This window comes from Toxotes jaculatrix, chromosome 7 (assembly GCF_017976425.1).
Source record: "Toxotes jaculatrix isolate fToxJac2 chromosome 7, fToxJac2.pri, whole genome shotgun sequence".
NCBI lineage: Eukaryota > Metazoa > Chordata > Actinopteri > Toxotidae > Toxotes > Toxotes jaculatrix.
This window is the reverse complement of record NC_054400.1, coordinates 17,496,445-17,514,811: the sequence shown is the minus strand read 5'-3', so window position 1 is coordinate 17,514,811 and position 18,367 is coordinate 17,496,445. Positions and strand designations below refer to the sequence as shown.

The 18,367-nt window shown below is 42.3% G+C and overlaps 1 protein-coding gene across 5 annotated transcripts in view; it reads left to right on the top strand.

The window, feature by feature from the left end:
- mctp1a (multiple C2 domains, transmembrane 1a) overlaps positions 1-18,367 on the top strand; it is a 132,880-nt gene that overhangs the window by 90,720 nt on the left and 23,793 nt on the right. For all 5 annotated transcript variants that reach the window (XM_041042480.1, XM_041042479.1, XM_041042483.1 and 2 more), the window contains exons 15-16: positions 3,317-3,433; positions 14,189-14,245. In XM_041042480.1, the coding sequence (XP_040898414.1) occupies positions 3,317-3,433; positions 14,189-14,245 (174 nt within the window). The remainder of the gene's footprint in view (positions 1-3,316; positions 3,434-14,188; positions 14,246-18,367) is intronic.

The following is an 18,367-nucleotide window of genomic DNA, read 5'->3' as shown; positions in this document are numbered from 1 at the left end:
ATCACTAGTGTTTTTTGGTAGTTTAGATAATCACCAACAATATTTTATATAATGGTAGCATGAAAAGGAGAACCAGAGTACCATACTCCTTTCTGTTTTGGGACAGGTATAAGTTACACATTTATTTTCATCATTACTCTGCTGTTTACTCTCAAACTACATCTGAGAGTTTGCAATTTAAATTATCTAGAAGCTTATATACAGAGTAAATAATCTAGAAGCTTATATACAGAGACACAAACACACTGATTGAGATATGTTTTTACATTACCACACAGGTAAGAATTCAGCAGTGTTAAACAGAAAGGCATGCGTGGACCACCGTGAGCTTTCCTCTGTATGCGTGTTCAGATATTCACTGTGAACCATCACCGACCAGCACATACTGTCTCTCTAACCTCACAGAGTCGTCTACAAATTATTCCCATAAATTGCATCTGGAGCTTCATTTAGCATTTTCCCCTTCAATCCAGCATGTTTTTGTTGTTGTTGTTTTTTTTTTCTGTCTTTTTCTGGTCACTGACATCCACAGCAGACTCCTTCCCATTGCCTCTTCCCCAGGCGAAGAGCCTGCTATCTGGTGTAGCAAGCGATGGGGGGTGGCTGTGATCGCCCAGTCCTGGTGGAAAGGTCCAGACACTGCAGGGCCCCTATTACCCAGCCGGGGGGTATGGAGACGGGGCAGAGCTGGCCACTGCTGAGCCTGGGTGTCCGGTTCCTCTAGCTGCCAGTCAAAACTTCGCCCACAGCTACTATAACCAAATGGAGGAGGAATGAAGGGGGACGACAGGTTAAACAACCTCAGGCATATGGTGAAGAAAGTGAGATTTGAAAGAAAAAAACATAAAAGAGGGTTTTAAGGTTTCCTATAAACATCAGGACAGCGAAAAGCAATTAATTTGTCTGTTGTGTGATAACGATACTGTGAGCGATTCGTCGATCCAGATAGTAAATATATTTACAATACAGTATAAGCATACTGTAGGTTATATTTATAGCGGAGTGTTTGAAAGGAGCAGTGTGTGTCTGTGCATGAAGATGTTTGAAAGTGTGCAGTTATTTATAGCTTCTACCAGAATAGGTTTAAAACAAGCTCCTTTGTTCGACTGAAGTCATGTTTGTGCACCTCTATCGCACATTGTTTAGTTAGAGATTATTCCAGTGTTTATCAGTGTTACAGATCATACACATTTGTAAATTCTAATAATTTGTAGGGAGATGGATAATTTTAGAATGGTTACATTTTTGTGGAGAAAACTTGCGTGTGAAGATGTTGTGTTTGTCTGTGTGCGAGTCTTCTGTTGCTGAGCCTTCACGGTCCTAACAGCTTTTTAGGATGAATGAAGGGAAGTGGTTGTGTTGCTTATTAGTATACAAATATGAATTATTGAATAGATTCTTTCTAATACTCCTACACAGCTGTATCAGAGAAAGAGTCTGTGTAGGGATGTTGAGCCTGAGAGAGATAGAGAAACATTTCTATCCTTTTGGGAGATTTGGTTGTTGCACCAAGGTCATTCAGGTTTATTTGAAGACCAGATTTTGCTGTGAGCATTATGTAAATGCACTGGTCATTTCTAATGTTTAATTTATGTCTCTTTTTGCTTTGTACACTCAGTGTCTGTTAGTTAATTTTACATGAAGTTATTGTTCTGTACAGAAGTTTGGATGCGAGTCTTTTAAACTTTCCTGTGTGAGAAAGGGAAAAGTTGAGAAAACTGAATTGTTTAATTGCGTTGTTGTGAGAAGTTGTTTGCGTCGATATTCAGATGCATGTGTTTGTGTGTGTGTGTGTGCGTGTGCATGTGTGTGTGGGTGAAAGGAATATGAAATACCGACAGCGCAGCGTGTGAGTGTGTGTGCAGTTTAGTGTCCGACTGGCTCCACTACAGTAACAGCAGACCTGCATTCGCAGTCTTAAGGGGCTGTTGAACTTCATATTCACATTAACCTTAGACTGTAAACATAATGAAGAGCTTGATTTTTTTTCTCACTCTCGCTGTCTCTTTCCCTCACACACACACACACACAGAATTAAAACAATTTGATTGTTGATTATTAAGCTTGCTATCTCTCTTGTTTATAGTACTCAGCCAAACAGGATAGATCGTAATTGGTACACAGACCAATAAATCTGCTTTGTACAGTAATAGTCTCAATTTCACCACTTTTAAAACTTTCCCATCAAAACTGATTGTTAAACAGGGATGCATTTCCATACAGAGAGTAATTAATTTCAAATCTTCTTTGCTCTTATTTGAAATAATGGATTTCTCGTACTTGAATTTGATAAATATGTTTTGCTAGAAAAGATTGAGCATTAGGCATGGTTTGCATTTTCAGCATTTCTTATAATTGCTGCTGAGGTTTTATCAACCATGAAAAATCTCTGTACACTTAAACATCAAATTATTAGAAAAGAATAAAATATTGTAAATACACTTTTGTTCTGTTTGTCTCTGACACGTTTTATTCTCACAAAGTATCCCGTCCCTACCGTCTTAACTTTTAAACAACAGTTGACACACTGCTTTCTCATGACTGACACAATGTTGCCGTGAAATAACAATCTTCCATCATTAGCAGTTTTACTTTCCCACAGATATCTTCTCCCAGCCGCCGCAATAATCTGCTGTCAGAGGCTAAAGAGCCCTGCCAAAACCAGAATACAAGGTTTTAGGAAAGGTTAATTTTCAGATGGTACTTTGCTTGTTTGGTGATGAGAGGGGAGGTATAGAGGTTATGGTTTTGGCAGATGGGTGCAGAGAAGGTTAGAGATGGGGCATACGAGTCTTTTGGGGTAAGAGAGAGGGTATTGGGGCTTGGAGTGACAGGGTTAGAGACTCGGGGTGTGGGGTGTGTGAGGTCAGATGCTGGGGTTTGGGCTTGAGTATGGAAGGGTCAGCATTGACGTGCTGCGGCTGAACCCCAACCTCTGGGATGATTGGCATGGAGGAAAGAGGCTCTGACGGCTTGTACTCATCCTCCTCATCGTCCTCCTCCTCAGCCGAAGGCCCAGAAAGCCTTGAGGGTCAGGGTTTTGAACCTAGGCTCACCAACACCAAGCCTGTACCTTTGTTGGAGCACAGCCTTATTTTTACGCTTTGTTCCACGGTGGTTATGATTCTGCATATGAATGTGTTTGAATGTGTGTTGTTTCCAGTTGCACATATGGTCGGCGTACGTTCTCAGGAGTTTGCCTCATTGGGGTCAATATGGGGTCTTCAGTGTATACATTCTTAACCCGCACTGTTCTCACTTTTTTTGTTTTCGTCTTTCATTTGCTGACGTTTTTGTGTTTTTCCCCTCTCGTCAGCTTTTCGTCATCGTCGTTTGGAACTTTGAGCTCTATATGATTCCTCTGGCTTTGCTGCTGCCTTTGGCCTGGAACTACATCCTTATCGCGTCGGGGAAAGATACCAGGCAAGATGTGGTGAGTAACCTAATCACTTCTTGAAATCCCTCCGCCTTTCTTTCATTTCACTGTAAAAGCCTCTTTTCATAGACAATGCAGGGTTAAAACTCAGGCGCCATTGTTTTATGGAGACCTTACGCTCTTGATTTATTTACGACATTAATCACATTTACATGCTTTTCATTCCTCTCATAGTAGATTTAATAAAAACAATACATGTTTGTGATCCAAATAAAGTGACGCGATTATGACTGGTATAGGTGCACAGATGAGTGATAACCCAAAATACTTTTTTTAAAGAAACAGAAGAAGAAGATGAGCATAATACAAAATCATTTAGAGTATCCCCTTTTGATTCAATTGCAGTAGTAAACTCTAAACTAAAATTGGAATTTAATTAAAAAAAAAAAAATCTCCCTGCTGAGTTTTTTTTTTTTTTCAAAAACAACTCCATCTGCCCCTTGAGGTGCTGCATTCTCAGTGCAATCTCACATTTCTCACTTTGCCTTCTTTCAGGCAAAGAAAAGGGAGAAATAATAGGCTGTCACCTTGAGCTACGTTACGCCACTTACCTGGTAGTATATTTATTTAATTCATTTATTTTTATCTCTTATACCAATTAAATGATGTCAAAGCAATGTCATGGAGAAACAGACATGTTTTAATCATGGCCAGGCACATTTGGAGAGTAGAGAGTGAAAACGAGAGAGGGAACTGGACTATGGAGTGAGCGTGAACAATGAAGTGATTAATTTTAATAAGTGCCTTTTTCCAAGACCCAGTTGGAAATAAGCAGTTAACAGACCTCAGATTTTCTTACAGCCTCTTACCTTCTATATGTGTATATTTATCTCTTCATAAGGATTATTTGAGTTAGATTGGATTGGATTTAGAAGAGAGATTAAATTCACTCATTTATAATGAACCAAATCTCATTGCTGTGTATCATGTAATATTACACATAACAATGGAATTAGATGTTAACTGTATATAATTTTCAACGCAGGTCTTCACAGCTGAGCTCCTCTGCTTATAAGCCTCTACTTCCATAATGTTAACAATAGAATCAGCAAAATTCAGGCCATATAGTCGGTTGTGACACATACTTAGAATTTAAGGTACTTTACCTGGACATAATCACTTAAGTGAAGAATTGAAGTTCAGCAATTGCAAGTAGGTTCAAAGACAAAACAAAAAAACCCCTAACTTGTGAATGGCACAGACTTACATTTCAGATGATGCTTTTCCTCGCCTGTAGATGGCGACATTGCTTGACAAATAAAAAAATCACACATGCCTTAAGACAGAACCCATCGTGATGGTTTGTCCCCCCTACCTGCTTCTTGTATTTATCCAGTCCTAATGATATTCTTTTTCCATGGACTTCCTAATTAAAATGAAGCAACAAAGGTTACATATTCTCATAACGTGCCACTCACTTCACATACAAATAAGTACATGTAACTCCCACTTCATGCAGAATTGCTTTTCGCTCCTTTTCGAAAGGGACTATTGTGTCTCAAGTACCTCAGGAATTGGTTGGAACATTAAGACATGTTGATTCTGTTGATACTTGTATGGCAAGTGCTTTTTAGTACGACAATACTGTTCTGCTCAGTTCGACAAAGTTGTCCTGTGCTCAGAGACAAGAGGCGACATGGACACTTATTACTGTACCGTCACAGGATCTTTAGTTTCACTGTCTTAACAGTATCATAACACTGTAAGTTTGGTTGAGATGTACTTCCACATTAAGACAAGGAATCCTGGACATATTTTGACTGGCTTTGACTTAGATTTGTTCCTGATAGAAACAGCACCATTTAGAACCCTTGCCATCAACTACAGCTAAAGATATTGACTTTATTATTTTAGTTTAATTTCTTGCAGCTCGTCTTGTAGTTAGTCTCTGAAGGTTGCTTCAGTATCATCATCTTCAGAGTGTGGTTTGAGGGTGTCTGGTTGAATTCAAGGGACGTTTGTTTGGGACAATGGGTAGAATAGATTTTTTCGTTTGTTTTTTTTTTTTTATCTGACCTTGTTTAGTTTAATGTCTCCACTGTCTGATATGAGCTCAGTCAGCAATGGAGTGTCCTGTATGCTTATTGCAGTTCAACAGGATATGTGTGGATTGGAGTGTCGGTGCTGGTATTGGCTAGTGGGAGGTATGTGCAGAAGTTGGTTAGAGCTGGTGGTGAGATAGTCAGAGGCAAATATGCAGTGCGAGAGAAAGGGATATATCAGTAGTGTATGTGTACTATAAGTGAATGTGCAGGTGTGTGCATGATGCATGAATACTGAATGTTATGTGTGTTATGATGGTGTTGTTCTGCTGTCTGATGTAGTCTGGTATGTTCCGGACTCGTTCGAGGTTACGATCCAGGCCCAACCAAATTGTAGAACTACAGCTAATGCAAACACGCACACACATACACACGCACACACACATACGTTTGCATGAGTGACTCCAGGTGTGTTTTTTTGTGTAGCACCATGTGTGAGGGGAAAATACAGTGTGTGTGTGTGTGTGTGTACATAAAGATAAAAGTTATGTGTGTTTCTCTGTGTAAAAAAAAATGTGTGTATTTGTATCTAATACCATATAAAGGAGCATGCATTTGCATGAGTGTGTGTGGACGTTCTTTGCAACAATACATCCGATAAAAATGGGGTTAATTGTCACAGATTAGCACCATTAATGCTCCTTTTCTTGCCGCTGTGACAGTTGTGCCGAACAGTACAGAGCAGCACGGGCGGCACAAAGGAGATTCTCTGACAATCATCGTCTCATTTGTCTCAGCGTTGCAGTCTTCCTGCCTCAGGATCGGTGAATGTGATGAACCCTCTCTCTTTCCTCCTTTATCAACTCTCTGCCTTCTTCAGTCACGATATTGCTATCCTATGTCAAATTGGAATACATACAGTTAAAGTAATGTGCAGTGGTGTAAGCATTCATTATTTTCAGGCATTTGTGTTTGCAAATGCTGTACACACACAAACTCTAATACACACATTCAGACACAAATATCCCCTGAGTCCTGTCCCTGTTTGTTTTCAGACAGAGTTTCCCAATCTGCGGCGGTGCAGGGGGGAAGTGGGTACGGCAAGAGCATACAGTATCTGCGTTCTTAGCTTCCTCTCCTGGTCCCCTGGATTCCTCTTCCGAGTCTTTATCAAGCTGAAGTCATGGAGGACTCACTGTTTCCCTCTCACACTTGGCAGAGAACAGAAAAGAATAGAAAAGAAAACAAGGGAAAAAAGGCTTTCTAATTACTTTAAACAACACACCAAATTAAAGCATTGTGCTGAGCCGAGCAAGGGTCAGCATCCGGAGCACTGCGGTTTTCCAGCAGTCTGGGGTGAGGGTAATGCCAAAGGAATCTCTGCTGAACTCACTCTGAAGGGTGAAGGAGAGAGAGGGGGATAGGCTGGGGGAAGAAAGAGAGAAAACAACAAAAAAGTATACACTTGAGTACAGACTTCCTAATGAAGTGAAGGGCCTTGCTTCATCTGATGGGTTCAATGTGGGGATCCTTCTCAGATTTTACACCACAATTGCAGTCCTTAGCCCTGTCTATGCCAAATAAACAAACAGTGTACTCTACACGCTGTAATTCACCACTCAGGGTCACTGACTGTTGTGTGGTTACATGCTGCTTTGCAAACAGATCCTGGATCAGAGCTCCTTACCCTCGCCCCAACCTTGACCAGTACCTGCTAAGCAGTCGGAGCGTCCTCAGAACAGCGATTAAAGGAGGCGACGCACCGGCAAGGTCACCGACCTCCTCTCTTATCATGTAGCACTCTGACCCGTGAACCCTGACTCTTCAACACCGTTAGCTGACCTGTGTGTCATGCTGTAACATGCTCAATGAAACAAACAAACAAAGAAGAGCACCTTTTATGCTTTAGAATATATGCAGAGGATGATGCGGCTTTTACTTTGACGTTCAAGGCTGATAATGTGCCATCAACGATGGCTAATCCTCGTCTTTCCGCCTTTGTGTGGAGTCTACTGTTGGTGGGAGGTGGAGGAGCACTTGAATGATATGACCATGTCCTCTCCATCTCTATTTTGTTTTGAAACCTGGAACAGTTTGGGGCTCAGATCCACCCCAAGCCTGTTGCAAAAGAAGCTGCCAGTAGGCTGGGCTCGGTCAATCAGAGGACAGGCGGCTCTGCTGCAAGACAAAAGGGCTGTAAGGCGCACGTGCACGCATGTGTGTATCTTTTCAGAGCAGTGTGTCGTATTCAAGCGGGTGCCTGCTTGCATGAGTGTATACGATGGGCGTTGAGATTAACGAGCGGGGACACATCCCAATAGAAATCCTTCTCTTGCTGTTCTGTTGGCCCAGAAAGGCCCTTACCAGATGTTATGAAGGTGTTCATTTCAGTGCAGGCTGTCGTAGAGGACACATACGAAACATGGTGATGTCTCTTTCTACCACAGGATGACGGGCAATTAGGCCTCATCGCACTGAAGGACCATCCTCTTTATCCCGTACTTCAGACCATTACATAGATTCACCCACTGGATCTGCCAACCCATTACAGAAGAAGAGAAGACCTTAATGGCCTCAAGATACTTCACACTTACAGACATGCCTTCAACGGCGAGATAGAGCTGACTAATTTCAACTCACTCTTCATCCTGAGTTTGAGCATTTCCATAAAAACAAATATAGAGTTTAATCTCCCTGATAGAGCTAAGTCTCCTTTAAAAATAAAATAATTGACTAAGGTTTTGTGCTGATTTTATCATTTTGGGTTTGTTTTAAAATCCATGTTTCTCTACTTATACTAGTACTAGTTTAATCTTTACTTTCCTGACTGTGAATCACTCAGTATGACACCAGTATATTGTTCATTAGTGTAAAAAGAGTCTGGTTTATTTCCAAGACAATAATAATGTCTGATTTTATTTGAACATTGTACTTCATTGCCAATTTTATCTACTCTATTTTCTCCCTGATTTTGCATCTCAAAAAAAAAAAACTTTTCTGCATCTCTAAACACACCGTGCCGTGACATCTGCCCTCATTAAGAGACACACACAACACAGGTAGAGAAGAGTAAATATTAGGAAAGCTGGAAGGAAAAGAGGAGATGCTGCCTATTATACCTCAACTCCTCCAGAAAGTCACACCTCCACTTTTCCCCCCATAAAACTGCAACTCTGGAAAGAAAAGGAGAACGAGAAAAGGAGATGGAGTGGGAGCAGGAGACAGAAAAAGACAGAGAGGCATTCAGGGAGACGGAGCGACAGAGAGACGGAGGCAGAGGAAAGCAGCGGTGGATGGCAGGCACTCCTCAGTGCGGAGTCAGACATGGCAGTTGGTGACAGGTGACAAAATCAAAAGGTCATGTCACTTTTAACTGGGAGCGCCTGTGCCCCGCTGATTTCCCCCGTGCCGCCCCGGCATCACCGCGCTCATCTCTGCTCCTCTCTGCTCCTCTCTGCTCCTCTCGCTGTCTCTCTGTCTCTGCTAAACTGGCAGATAGGATGGCAGGCTGGCAGGCAGAAAGACAGGCGACCGGCATAGTTTGAAGCGGGACGGGAGCATCGGGAGCATCAGGAATGCCACTGCGGAATCCTCCCAGCCTCCTTTTTCATCATGTTGTCTCTCTTTCTCCTCCTTTCCCTCCATTTGTCTAACTCCCTTCATCACACTGAACCTTTGTAACTGTCTGTGCTCTCTGCTAACAGCGTCAGCAGCTCAGGATGTCTGCCTCAGTGCTTGTTGTTGTTGTTTTGTCTATACAGTACACACGCTGTAGCTGTTTGCAAGTTTTTCAGTTTAAACCCTGAGCTTAAGCCTACTGATGTGTGTGAGTTTGTGTGCAATAGATTGCACATCAAGTGTGTACCAGCTCTAGCCCTCTTTTCCATGAGTGAGTACAAAAAACACAATAAGACAAGACAGTATCATCTGTCTGAGAAGGACAAACATTGTACCACTGAATTTAGTGTATTTACTATTTCAACAATGTTGGTGGATTGTGATTTCCTCTGAATAGCTGCTGAATCTCTGACTAAACATACTTGCTAATTCGTCAGTAAATAACCAATGAGAAATGTAAATTATATCAGTGATGCTTGCATTACTATCCTGTAACTTAATCTTTTCCAGTGCTCACAAAATTTGGTGTTGCTTTTGTGAATATGGAGCCAACCTTCTCATCCCCACACCCCCTCCGCCTCCCGCTCCGGTAGCACCCTGGCTTCACCCCCATCTAGCCCCCTGCTGGGTGAGCCCTGACTGGGGCATTGCAGATGGAAGGGCCCCCCTCTGAGGGCCACGGCTCTGACAGCTTGTGAAGGGCCTGCGTGGGTCAGCCAGGCTCAGCCAGCAGCCCTTATCAGACACACAGCCCTCCCCCAGTCTGCAGAAACTGTGGTGTAGGCAATATGTACACGCACACGCACACACATAGGCATACACTCATGGACAGTGCATACCAAGTAGGGCCTTGAGATCCCCCAGCCAGCCAGTCGGCCAAACCTCAGCAGCTGGAGAGGTTAAAACCCCCTCACGTATCAAAGAGGAAGAGCAGCAGGAGGATGCAGGGAGGGAAGGATAGAGGAATGGGAGAAAAGAGGAAGAGAAAGTATATCTTCATGTTCGCCGGGATGTCTGCCTCAGCGTCAATTCCCCCTGCGGCTGTCATTGGGAAGGTTAGGAGGGGAGATAGTGGAACTTAGCCCAGCCAGAGAGAGAATGAAGCGAGTATAGAGGGATTACAGAGGAAGGGTGAGAGTAATGTGGCTACCAGTTCAGGTAGTCGATTTTCACTTTCCCTCTGCGTGTCTGTGTGTGAGGGTCTATTCTGTTTTACTTCCATGAAAGTAACATCCATCCACTCAAAGTGCAGTTGTTGTTTTTTTGTTCTCCAACTTGTCAAGTTAGGTTTAAAGTCTCCCGTATGCTACTGCTAATCCTCCAACATCAAACTTTAATTGAGGAAGTAAGGAGGATGCAACTGGACATGAATCAAAGTTTGCCAGTTTTAAAATGAAGACACTGTCCTCCAGATACTGCACAGCAAATAATGCTACCCTGACTTAAGTTAGGGGACTTAGAATCACCATTGCTATTAAATTCACCAACACTGCAGAGCCTGTAGGCTGAAGGTCACAGTAATGATCCCTTGTGACCTTAGGACTATGCTCTCTATCCTGGGAAAGGCACTAGGGGTGCTGTTGTGCCACTGATGGTGTGCATGAAGCTCCCAGTGGAGACAAAAGGAGAATCTACAAATCTTCCTCTCAGGAATCAGTAGGTTATCAGAAATTTTGACCTAATAGACCGTTCCTGAAAACTTTTTTTTTTCTACTATTCCCTTTTAACACTCTTAACAGTTCGTTCATCAGACATAAGTCAGTCAGTGAGTGCAGCAGGGGTTCACTCACACAGAAAAACCTTGGATCCAAACACTCTGGACTTTTTGTCTACCTGATTTCAACTTTTCGTCTACCTTATTTCTTTTTTTCAGACTTTTTTTTTTTTTTTTTTTAATTCAGTCCAGGCAGATTTTAGCTAGCACCATGCACTCCAGCTGGAACTGAGCAACAGTAAATGGTAGAGAAAGATCTGGCTGTCTGAGGCTATCACTTACCAGACAGTAAAGCAATAGTCATGCAAGGACGCACTAAAAAAATTCCAACCACCGATACAAGAGGCTGCTGCACCAGCTCTGTACTTTGATTCTATGGTTTTATTGTTTTGACCGTAGTATCATTAAAGATTAGGTCATTCAAACGCATAATCATAACTTTAACATGCAGGGTAGTACACGCACACACGATCAAATCCTCAACATGAAGAGCAGTACGCCTTTTTTTTTTTTTTTTTTTTTTTTTTTTTCAAAGGAAAACACAATTGTTTTTTCCCCTTAATTTGAATTCACAGCAATTCGTCCTTCACGGACAGTTTTTGCACTGACGGGAAGAACAGTGAGAGAGGAAAAATCAGAGTGATGCAGCAGAGATTGCGCTGGGATCTGAGCCAGTACAACAGAAACTTAATTCTTGCAAATCAGCTTTTTTAGGTCTAAGCCACTAAGGCCAAACAGATGCATTCATACTTTCACAGCTGTGTGAACTCTCAATGTCATTGTGCTCACTTATATTCTTTGTGTGTGTTTTTATGTTATCGCCATCTTTGTATGTATTTATGGGGCACAGTGTAATCTGTAAGAGTAGCCTGCATCATCCCTGTATCATTTGAATAGGTCTGAATATGTTAATCCCCACCTCAGTAGATATTGAATTGACTGGAGCAGCTCTGCAGGCAATGTGAGCTCTACACGATCCTGTCGACAGCAAAGCTTTGATGCTGCCGTGCTGTAATGATAGTAATTCAAACAACATGATAATGGGGGGATAAGCAGACAAATGATATCATACACCAAACAGGTCTTAGAAAGAGAGAAAGAATGAGGGAAACAGAGAGGTAGAGGGAGAGAAAGAAAGAAAGATGTTTGGAATTCATTGGCTGCACTGAGGTAATTTATATCCTCCTTTCCTGAGACAGTAGCTTCAGTGCACGCATTTAGCCGTGGCAATCTTCAGGGCAGATGACATGTTCCATGTCTTTTTATTTATTAATTTTACACTGTGTCTCATTGCAGGAAACATGACTTCTCTCTGTAACCAGAGGCGATAGAAGGGAGAGAGCGGAGCGGAGAGCAGAGGGAGACAAACGACTATATCATTCTCTCTGTCTCTCTAGGTCATGCTTCTCCAGCTAGCTCATGCTCATTCCCTTTGTTTAAAGTTTGGAGCGTGTGCCAGGCATGCCCTAGTAAAGCCTCTGTGTGGAGGAATCCATTATGTTTGTATTTTGGCATGGGTGAAAGGATTTGGGAGGAACCATGATGACTTTATAAACAGTTATAGTCCATTTGTTTAGAGATGCCAGAAGGCTTTCATTTTACAGTATCACGTCTACATCTTTCGCCTCGGCTGACAACAAGAATTCCCTCTCTGGTATTTGTATAGTGCAGTAGTGAATGTATTCTGTATCAATAAAGAGATTGTGAACTGTGAACAGTCAAGCTTATTTGTCTAGACAGTGATGGAGTCTAAGTGAACTGGGAATAACCAGTTGCTATACAGTCAGACAGTTAAAACGAGGAGTGCCATGCATACGTGCACAACACTTTGCCCCAGTGACTCTGAGCTATTGATAGAACACACGCACAAACACACACACACACACGCACTATTGACTCTACCCTCTCAACTCTACTGTTCTGAACTCCTCTTTGTTTGTGTGGGAAGCTGCATTTACATAAGAGGCTTATGTCAGCCGCCACATAGTTTCCCCCCTTATTCCAATGAAAAACAAAAAGGACAAAAGCTATTGTCTCGTTAAGTAATGATTTTTGGATTTCTCCAAACCAGTTTGTGTCGTTCTGGAGGTGGTTAGGGGGTTGTGGTGATGTCGAGGCTGGGCAAAGGTTTTTCGGGGGGTTTGGGGGCTGGGGTTGGTAACGCAATACAACAATGAGAGCAGATGAATGCTGAGGTTGACAGCTGTAAGGCTTATGATATGGGTGTTTGTTTATGTAAATTGGGAGTAACAATATGACCTTGTAGCTTTGATGTGTGATTGACAGTGAGAGAGTGGGATAGGATGCAGCAGCGATCTGTGGGTTTTCGCTTTGGCAACCTCACATGCAAACTTGTGCATGTTCACAAAGACACACAATGATTCAAGTGCTGTATCACCAAACAGTAATCTGATATAGTATCGCTAAACACACTGGCCCAAGCTGATCTTGTTGGTTCAGGGATTTCCATATAAGCCAAGACATTTGTTTATTTGCTTTCCTTCACATATAGATAGAGGTCTGAGCTGTATGTGACGGACTGCATTTTCCATAAAGCCATTTCTCTACCACATTTCAGTGGCTCTTAATCTATGTGTAAAGTTCTGTGACTGAATAGGAAAGGCATCAACATGCATGTACCATTGTTTTGTTGTACAATATGTTTATCCATATGTGCCTTTGTGTTTGTGGTTCTGACATTGTGCACGAGACTGTCATTTTTTCCCTTTGTGTCGTACAGTATGTATCATGGTGTCTTGGGGTTTCAGAGCTACACCATCTCCTGTTTCATCGGTTGTGGACCACTGAAGCACATAGTTGCTGTTCTTTGTGACTTGCTCTCTGTGCCACTGGCTTTCTTCTCTCCTCTCTCACGCAGCATCACTCCGTGAGAGGATGTGAAACGATAGATAGATGAAGGTATAGCAACTGGAAGGTAGAGGTTAGAGACGAGTGCAAAGGTTAAAGAGGTCAGAAGAGACCAAGCACAATCAGGAGAAGAGTTCTGCTGTCTCGTCCCGCTGAATGGTGTAAGATTTGAATGCTTTTGTGCAATGCGATTTGAGTGGATGAATAGACTTTAATCTTCAGCCCGTTGAAATTCAAAGCCAGAGCATTTGCTTACATTTCCAGAAGTGTCAACACATTTGAACAACAGAATGTTTCTAAAATTAAATTCTAATTCAAAGCCATTCTGAAGCTCATGACATATTAGCACACACCAATCCAGTAGTTGTGCTATCTGCGTGCTTTCCATACTCATTAACGAACTCTTGCCAGACATAAGCATAACCAATCAACTTTAATATGCCTCTTTGGCTGTTCTGATGACGTTAACCCTATGTTATCTAATGTTTATCTGCGCTATGGCTATGACTATGCATAAACATTTTTATTTCTCATTTTCTTTTTTTCTCTTTCCTCTGTTGCAACTGTCAGCAAGCAGTGGAGGACCTGCTGGAGGACGAGGACGAGGATTTTGACAAAGATGACAAGGTAATTATGTCTTGTGTCAGGGATGCACTCACACACAAACATGTACACAAACGTATACGCTCACGCGCACATAAACACACACACACACACACACACACACACACACACACACACACACACACACACACTGCCTCAGGAGGGGTTGACACTGCTTCACAGACCGGAAACGCAAACAGACAAACGAAATAACTCCATCTTCCCCTCCCATCTCCTCCCCTGTTCAGTTATTCTCACTGCCTGAGGCGCAAACACATGTACAAAGATTGTACAACCTTTCAACCTTTTGAAAAGTTTCCTCTGTAGGTGCATACACACTGCATTCCTCACCTCTCTTCCTTGTGGTTTGCTTAGCTTTTCCCTTCACATAACACTAAGTCAAATTTACGTTACTAACATTGTTCTTCAGCTTCCGGAGAACATGCACCCATATAAAGTGCTTAGTTCGCTATTTAGGTCCATTCACTGCTCCTTTATGTCCCAGTAAAACAGCATCTGGGCTTGTCCAGACACTATCAGGTAACAACAGGTGGCTGCTTTACTGCCTCTGCTCGTTTACACTGGAGGAACAGCTACTGAAACAAATGCCACTGGATAGGACACAGTACCTTGTCAATGTTCCACTTGGGGATGGTAATTGAAATGGTACAGCTCTTTATCCACCTACTGTGTTGTCTGGATTATGGCGAGGCAAAAAAAGAATTTTCTGTTTGCTACTCCAGGCTGATCAGACTCGAGCAGTGTTAAACAAGGACGAAATCATACACTGAGCATTTAAGCAAAGTCCGGATCCGTGAAAGCTGTAAAGTGCCTTGAATGAACAATCTGGAATCTGAAATTACTTGAGCTGATACTTGATGCCTTACAGCCGCACTCCGGCAGTATGAAGGTTAGTAGGCTAAGATGTGGTAATTTGCATGATCTGGTCCGGTAATCTTTTTTGGAGCTAAACAATTACCATTGCTGTTTGCTATGGTAATTGTAAAGGCCTTTGACCAGGGAATTTGATATCTGAAAATTATTTTGCCTTAGGACACTCTGTTTGCTGTTTTTACTTGTGCAACTGCAGCCACGCTACAGCCTCTCCTTAGGGGTCGTAAGTGCATGTAGGCAGCAAAAGGGTTAAAAAGAACACATTTATAGTGCAGATGGTCAAACAGTCATCCCGACAGCAAGTCAGCTAGTCAGGTAATCAGTCCACCAGGCAGCCAGTTGAGCGATGAGCACACAAAGATACGTGAGTATTACATCCTCTCCCACAGTGATGCAGAAGCAAAGTTTCATGGCTGTGAAGTTCCAAGGCTGAAATGTACGGGGGGCCACTGACTGAAGATATGCACCAAGCAACCTTGAACCTTTTTTTTTTTTTTTACCCTTTCTTCACGTCTGCCCTCCATCACTGCATTTCCTACCTCCTCTCAGGGAAAAAATAAAAATACAGGCATTTGAAAAGCTGCAGATTATATGAAATACATTTTGGACTTTCATATTGAAATGAGTTGCGGCGGCAGCTTGTGCGGCCTCCGTCAGATTTGGTGCCAAACTGATTATTCCACATAAGAAGGCCTTGCTCTCTGTGCTCACACAGGGCTGGGACGCTGGATAGCACAGCCGCCACAAAGGCTACAATTTACCAACTCTGGCTTCATACATTTTGATCTATTGCTCCCCTCAACTGTTAGCATTTCATTTGAGCTGTAGGGAGGTTGAAAGGGGGGCATTTTTCTTTTTTCTTCTTCACCTACATCTCTCTCTCTCCCCTCCCACTCTCCTTCTACCCGTCCCTCAATCGTCCGCTTCCCTGCCTTTTTTTTTTCTTTCATTCTGACACATATTCTCTCTCTCTCTCTTCTCTTTGCTCTCCCTCCAGCCTGGTTAAGTGCAGAACAAATGGAGTTTCAAGGCTTAACAAATTTGTCTTTTACATTGCATATGAGGTCTTTTACATTGGATATGAGGTAACTTCAGATTGTATGAGTAAGTATGAAGGACGGGTCAAAGGAGGCCTCTTTTATGGCACAGGCCTATAGGGGAGAGAGGGAAGAAGAGAGGGAGAGAGAGCAAAAGAGAGAGAGAGAGAGAGTGGAGAGGGGAAAAAAAGATTAATAAATGTGCCAAGGCCTCATTTTAATTGAACTTGAAGCATATGTTGCAAGTATGTACAATCTGTCCCAGATGTTTACTCCGGCCATGTGCACGGCTCTTCCCAGTGCACCACAAGGCAGCTATTAGCCGGATAACCGTTGCTCCAGAGGCTAAATGGGGTATTACATGGCCAAAACGTAGAGCACCTGTTTTTCATTGCAGAGAGGACCCCTTGCAGGCTTTTTACCTTGGATCACCACATGTGTTTTGACTTAACAGATTGTTGGGCAGACGTGAAAAGTGTCTTTCTTGTGAGCAAGCACTGATATTAGTCACTTAATCTCAATGAAAGTCCAGCATCTAGACTAATTGATGGGGACGGCTCAGTTGTTAAAGCCAGGCAGGCAGGCACACGAAGGGTGAAAGAATGTTAGACATGAACTACTTTTTCTTCTTCGTCTCCCCTACTCCTCCACATTGTGTGTTTGTGCGTGTGCACTGACCTTCAACACGGAATGCTGCTTGATTCTTAATGCCTACACACATACACACACACACACACAAGCATGCGTAAAATATGTTCGCAGTATACTGCCCCAGTTTTTAACCTCTATTTTCAATAAAACTAATTTTAAACACGGTGGCAAGTTGCAGGCGCACCTTTTTTCCTTCAAAGCACACAAGAGATGCAGTATATAGATGTAAGAAATTGCACGTATATAAATAATGTTTTATATATGTACCCTATGAAATGATGTCACTCTGGTACAATAAAGACATTTTTATTTTAAATCGGGTTCTCATAGATTCAGATAGTCCAAAAGAACCACTGTGGCTTTATGCAGAACCTTTTTCATTGAGAGTCTTCCATGTAATGTGTTTCAGTGTAATTTAATGGTGGTGAAAAACTGTGCTGCCAGCACAGTATCATTATCTTACTCTGCACTGTAATCTAAGAATAGGTTTATTATAGGTTTATAATAAGAAATATTGAACTCAGGCTGAGTTGAAATCATAGACCATTCAGTTTTTTCATCTCTATTTTTGACCGTGTTCAGAAAATGTATCTAATGCACTGCAGCTAAATACACCTTGTTAATCTGATATCTGATATCTAAATATCTATTATACTCTGATATCTGTTTCTGATTTCTGTAGGCTAATCAATAGCCAAAATTCACTAACTTCTCAACTGTAATAGTTGTGAAGTAATAATGGCTTCATTCGGTTTAGGAACCCTCAGTTAACCATGTCACAGAAGAGCACGCACAAGACCAGGGCCCTGAAACTGGTCCAAAGAGAAAAGCAGCAGTTGTCAATGGTATTAACTGCACCTGTGATTTACTGCTATCATGTCAAAATATATGTTTTGAAAATAAATAACACGGACAAGTATTCACATCAAAAGTATCTCTAACTTCTTGTCACCTCAAGTGTCCTTACAACCCCAAGATGAAGCAAACAAATTGTTTCTTTTCTTTTTTCTTTTAATTCTGTCTTTTAATTTTAACATGTGTCACCGAATGTCTTAATGTGCTTTTTGCAGTGTCTTTCAACATAGCTCGAAGTAACATTGTGAGACTTGGACAGTGTGAGATAACAGAAACATGCAACTCAGTCCTATATTTACAGGCTACTGGCTGCAAGGGCTTCGGTGTGCAATGTAGCCTGTGATGTCTCCTCTCACCTGTGGGGTGACTGTCCAGAGCTGGCATGAGGCAATCACCTTAGGCTCTGCATGGGTGCGAGTGTTTTTGTGCGTGAATATGTTTGTGTGTGTGTGTGATCGTCTCGCTTTTGTGTAGAGTGGCTCAGCTGCCTCCCACGGGGGGGGAGAGAGAGAGGGGAGAGAAAGAGAGAGTGTATCTGAGAGAGAGAGAGAGAGAGACTGAGACTGAAGGAGTGAGGAGATTACCCTCACACGGTTGACTGGTCACTGAAGCGCTCGTGCTCCGCTCAGCTAGGCTCCACTAGCCTCAGGAGGACCTGACACAGATAAGATACACACTGCAATCATGTCCTGCTCACGGGCTTACTGCT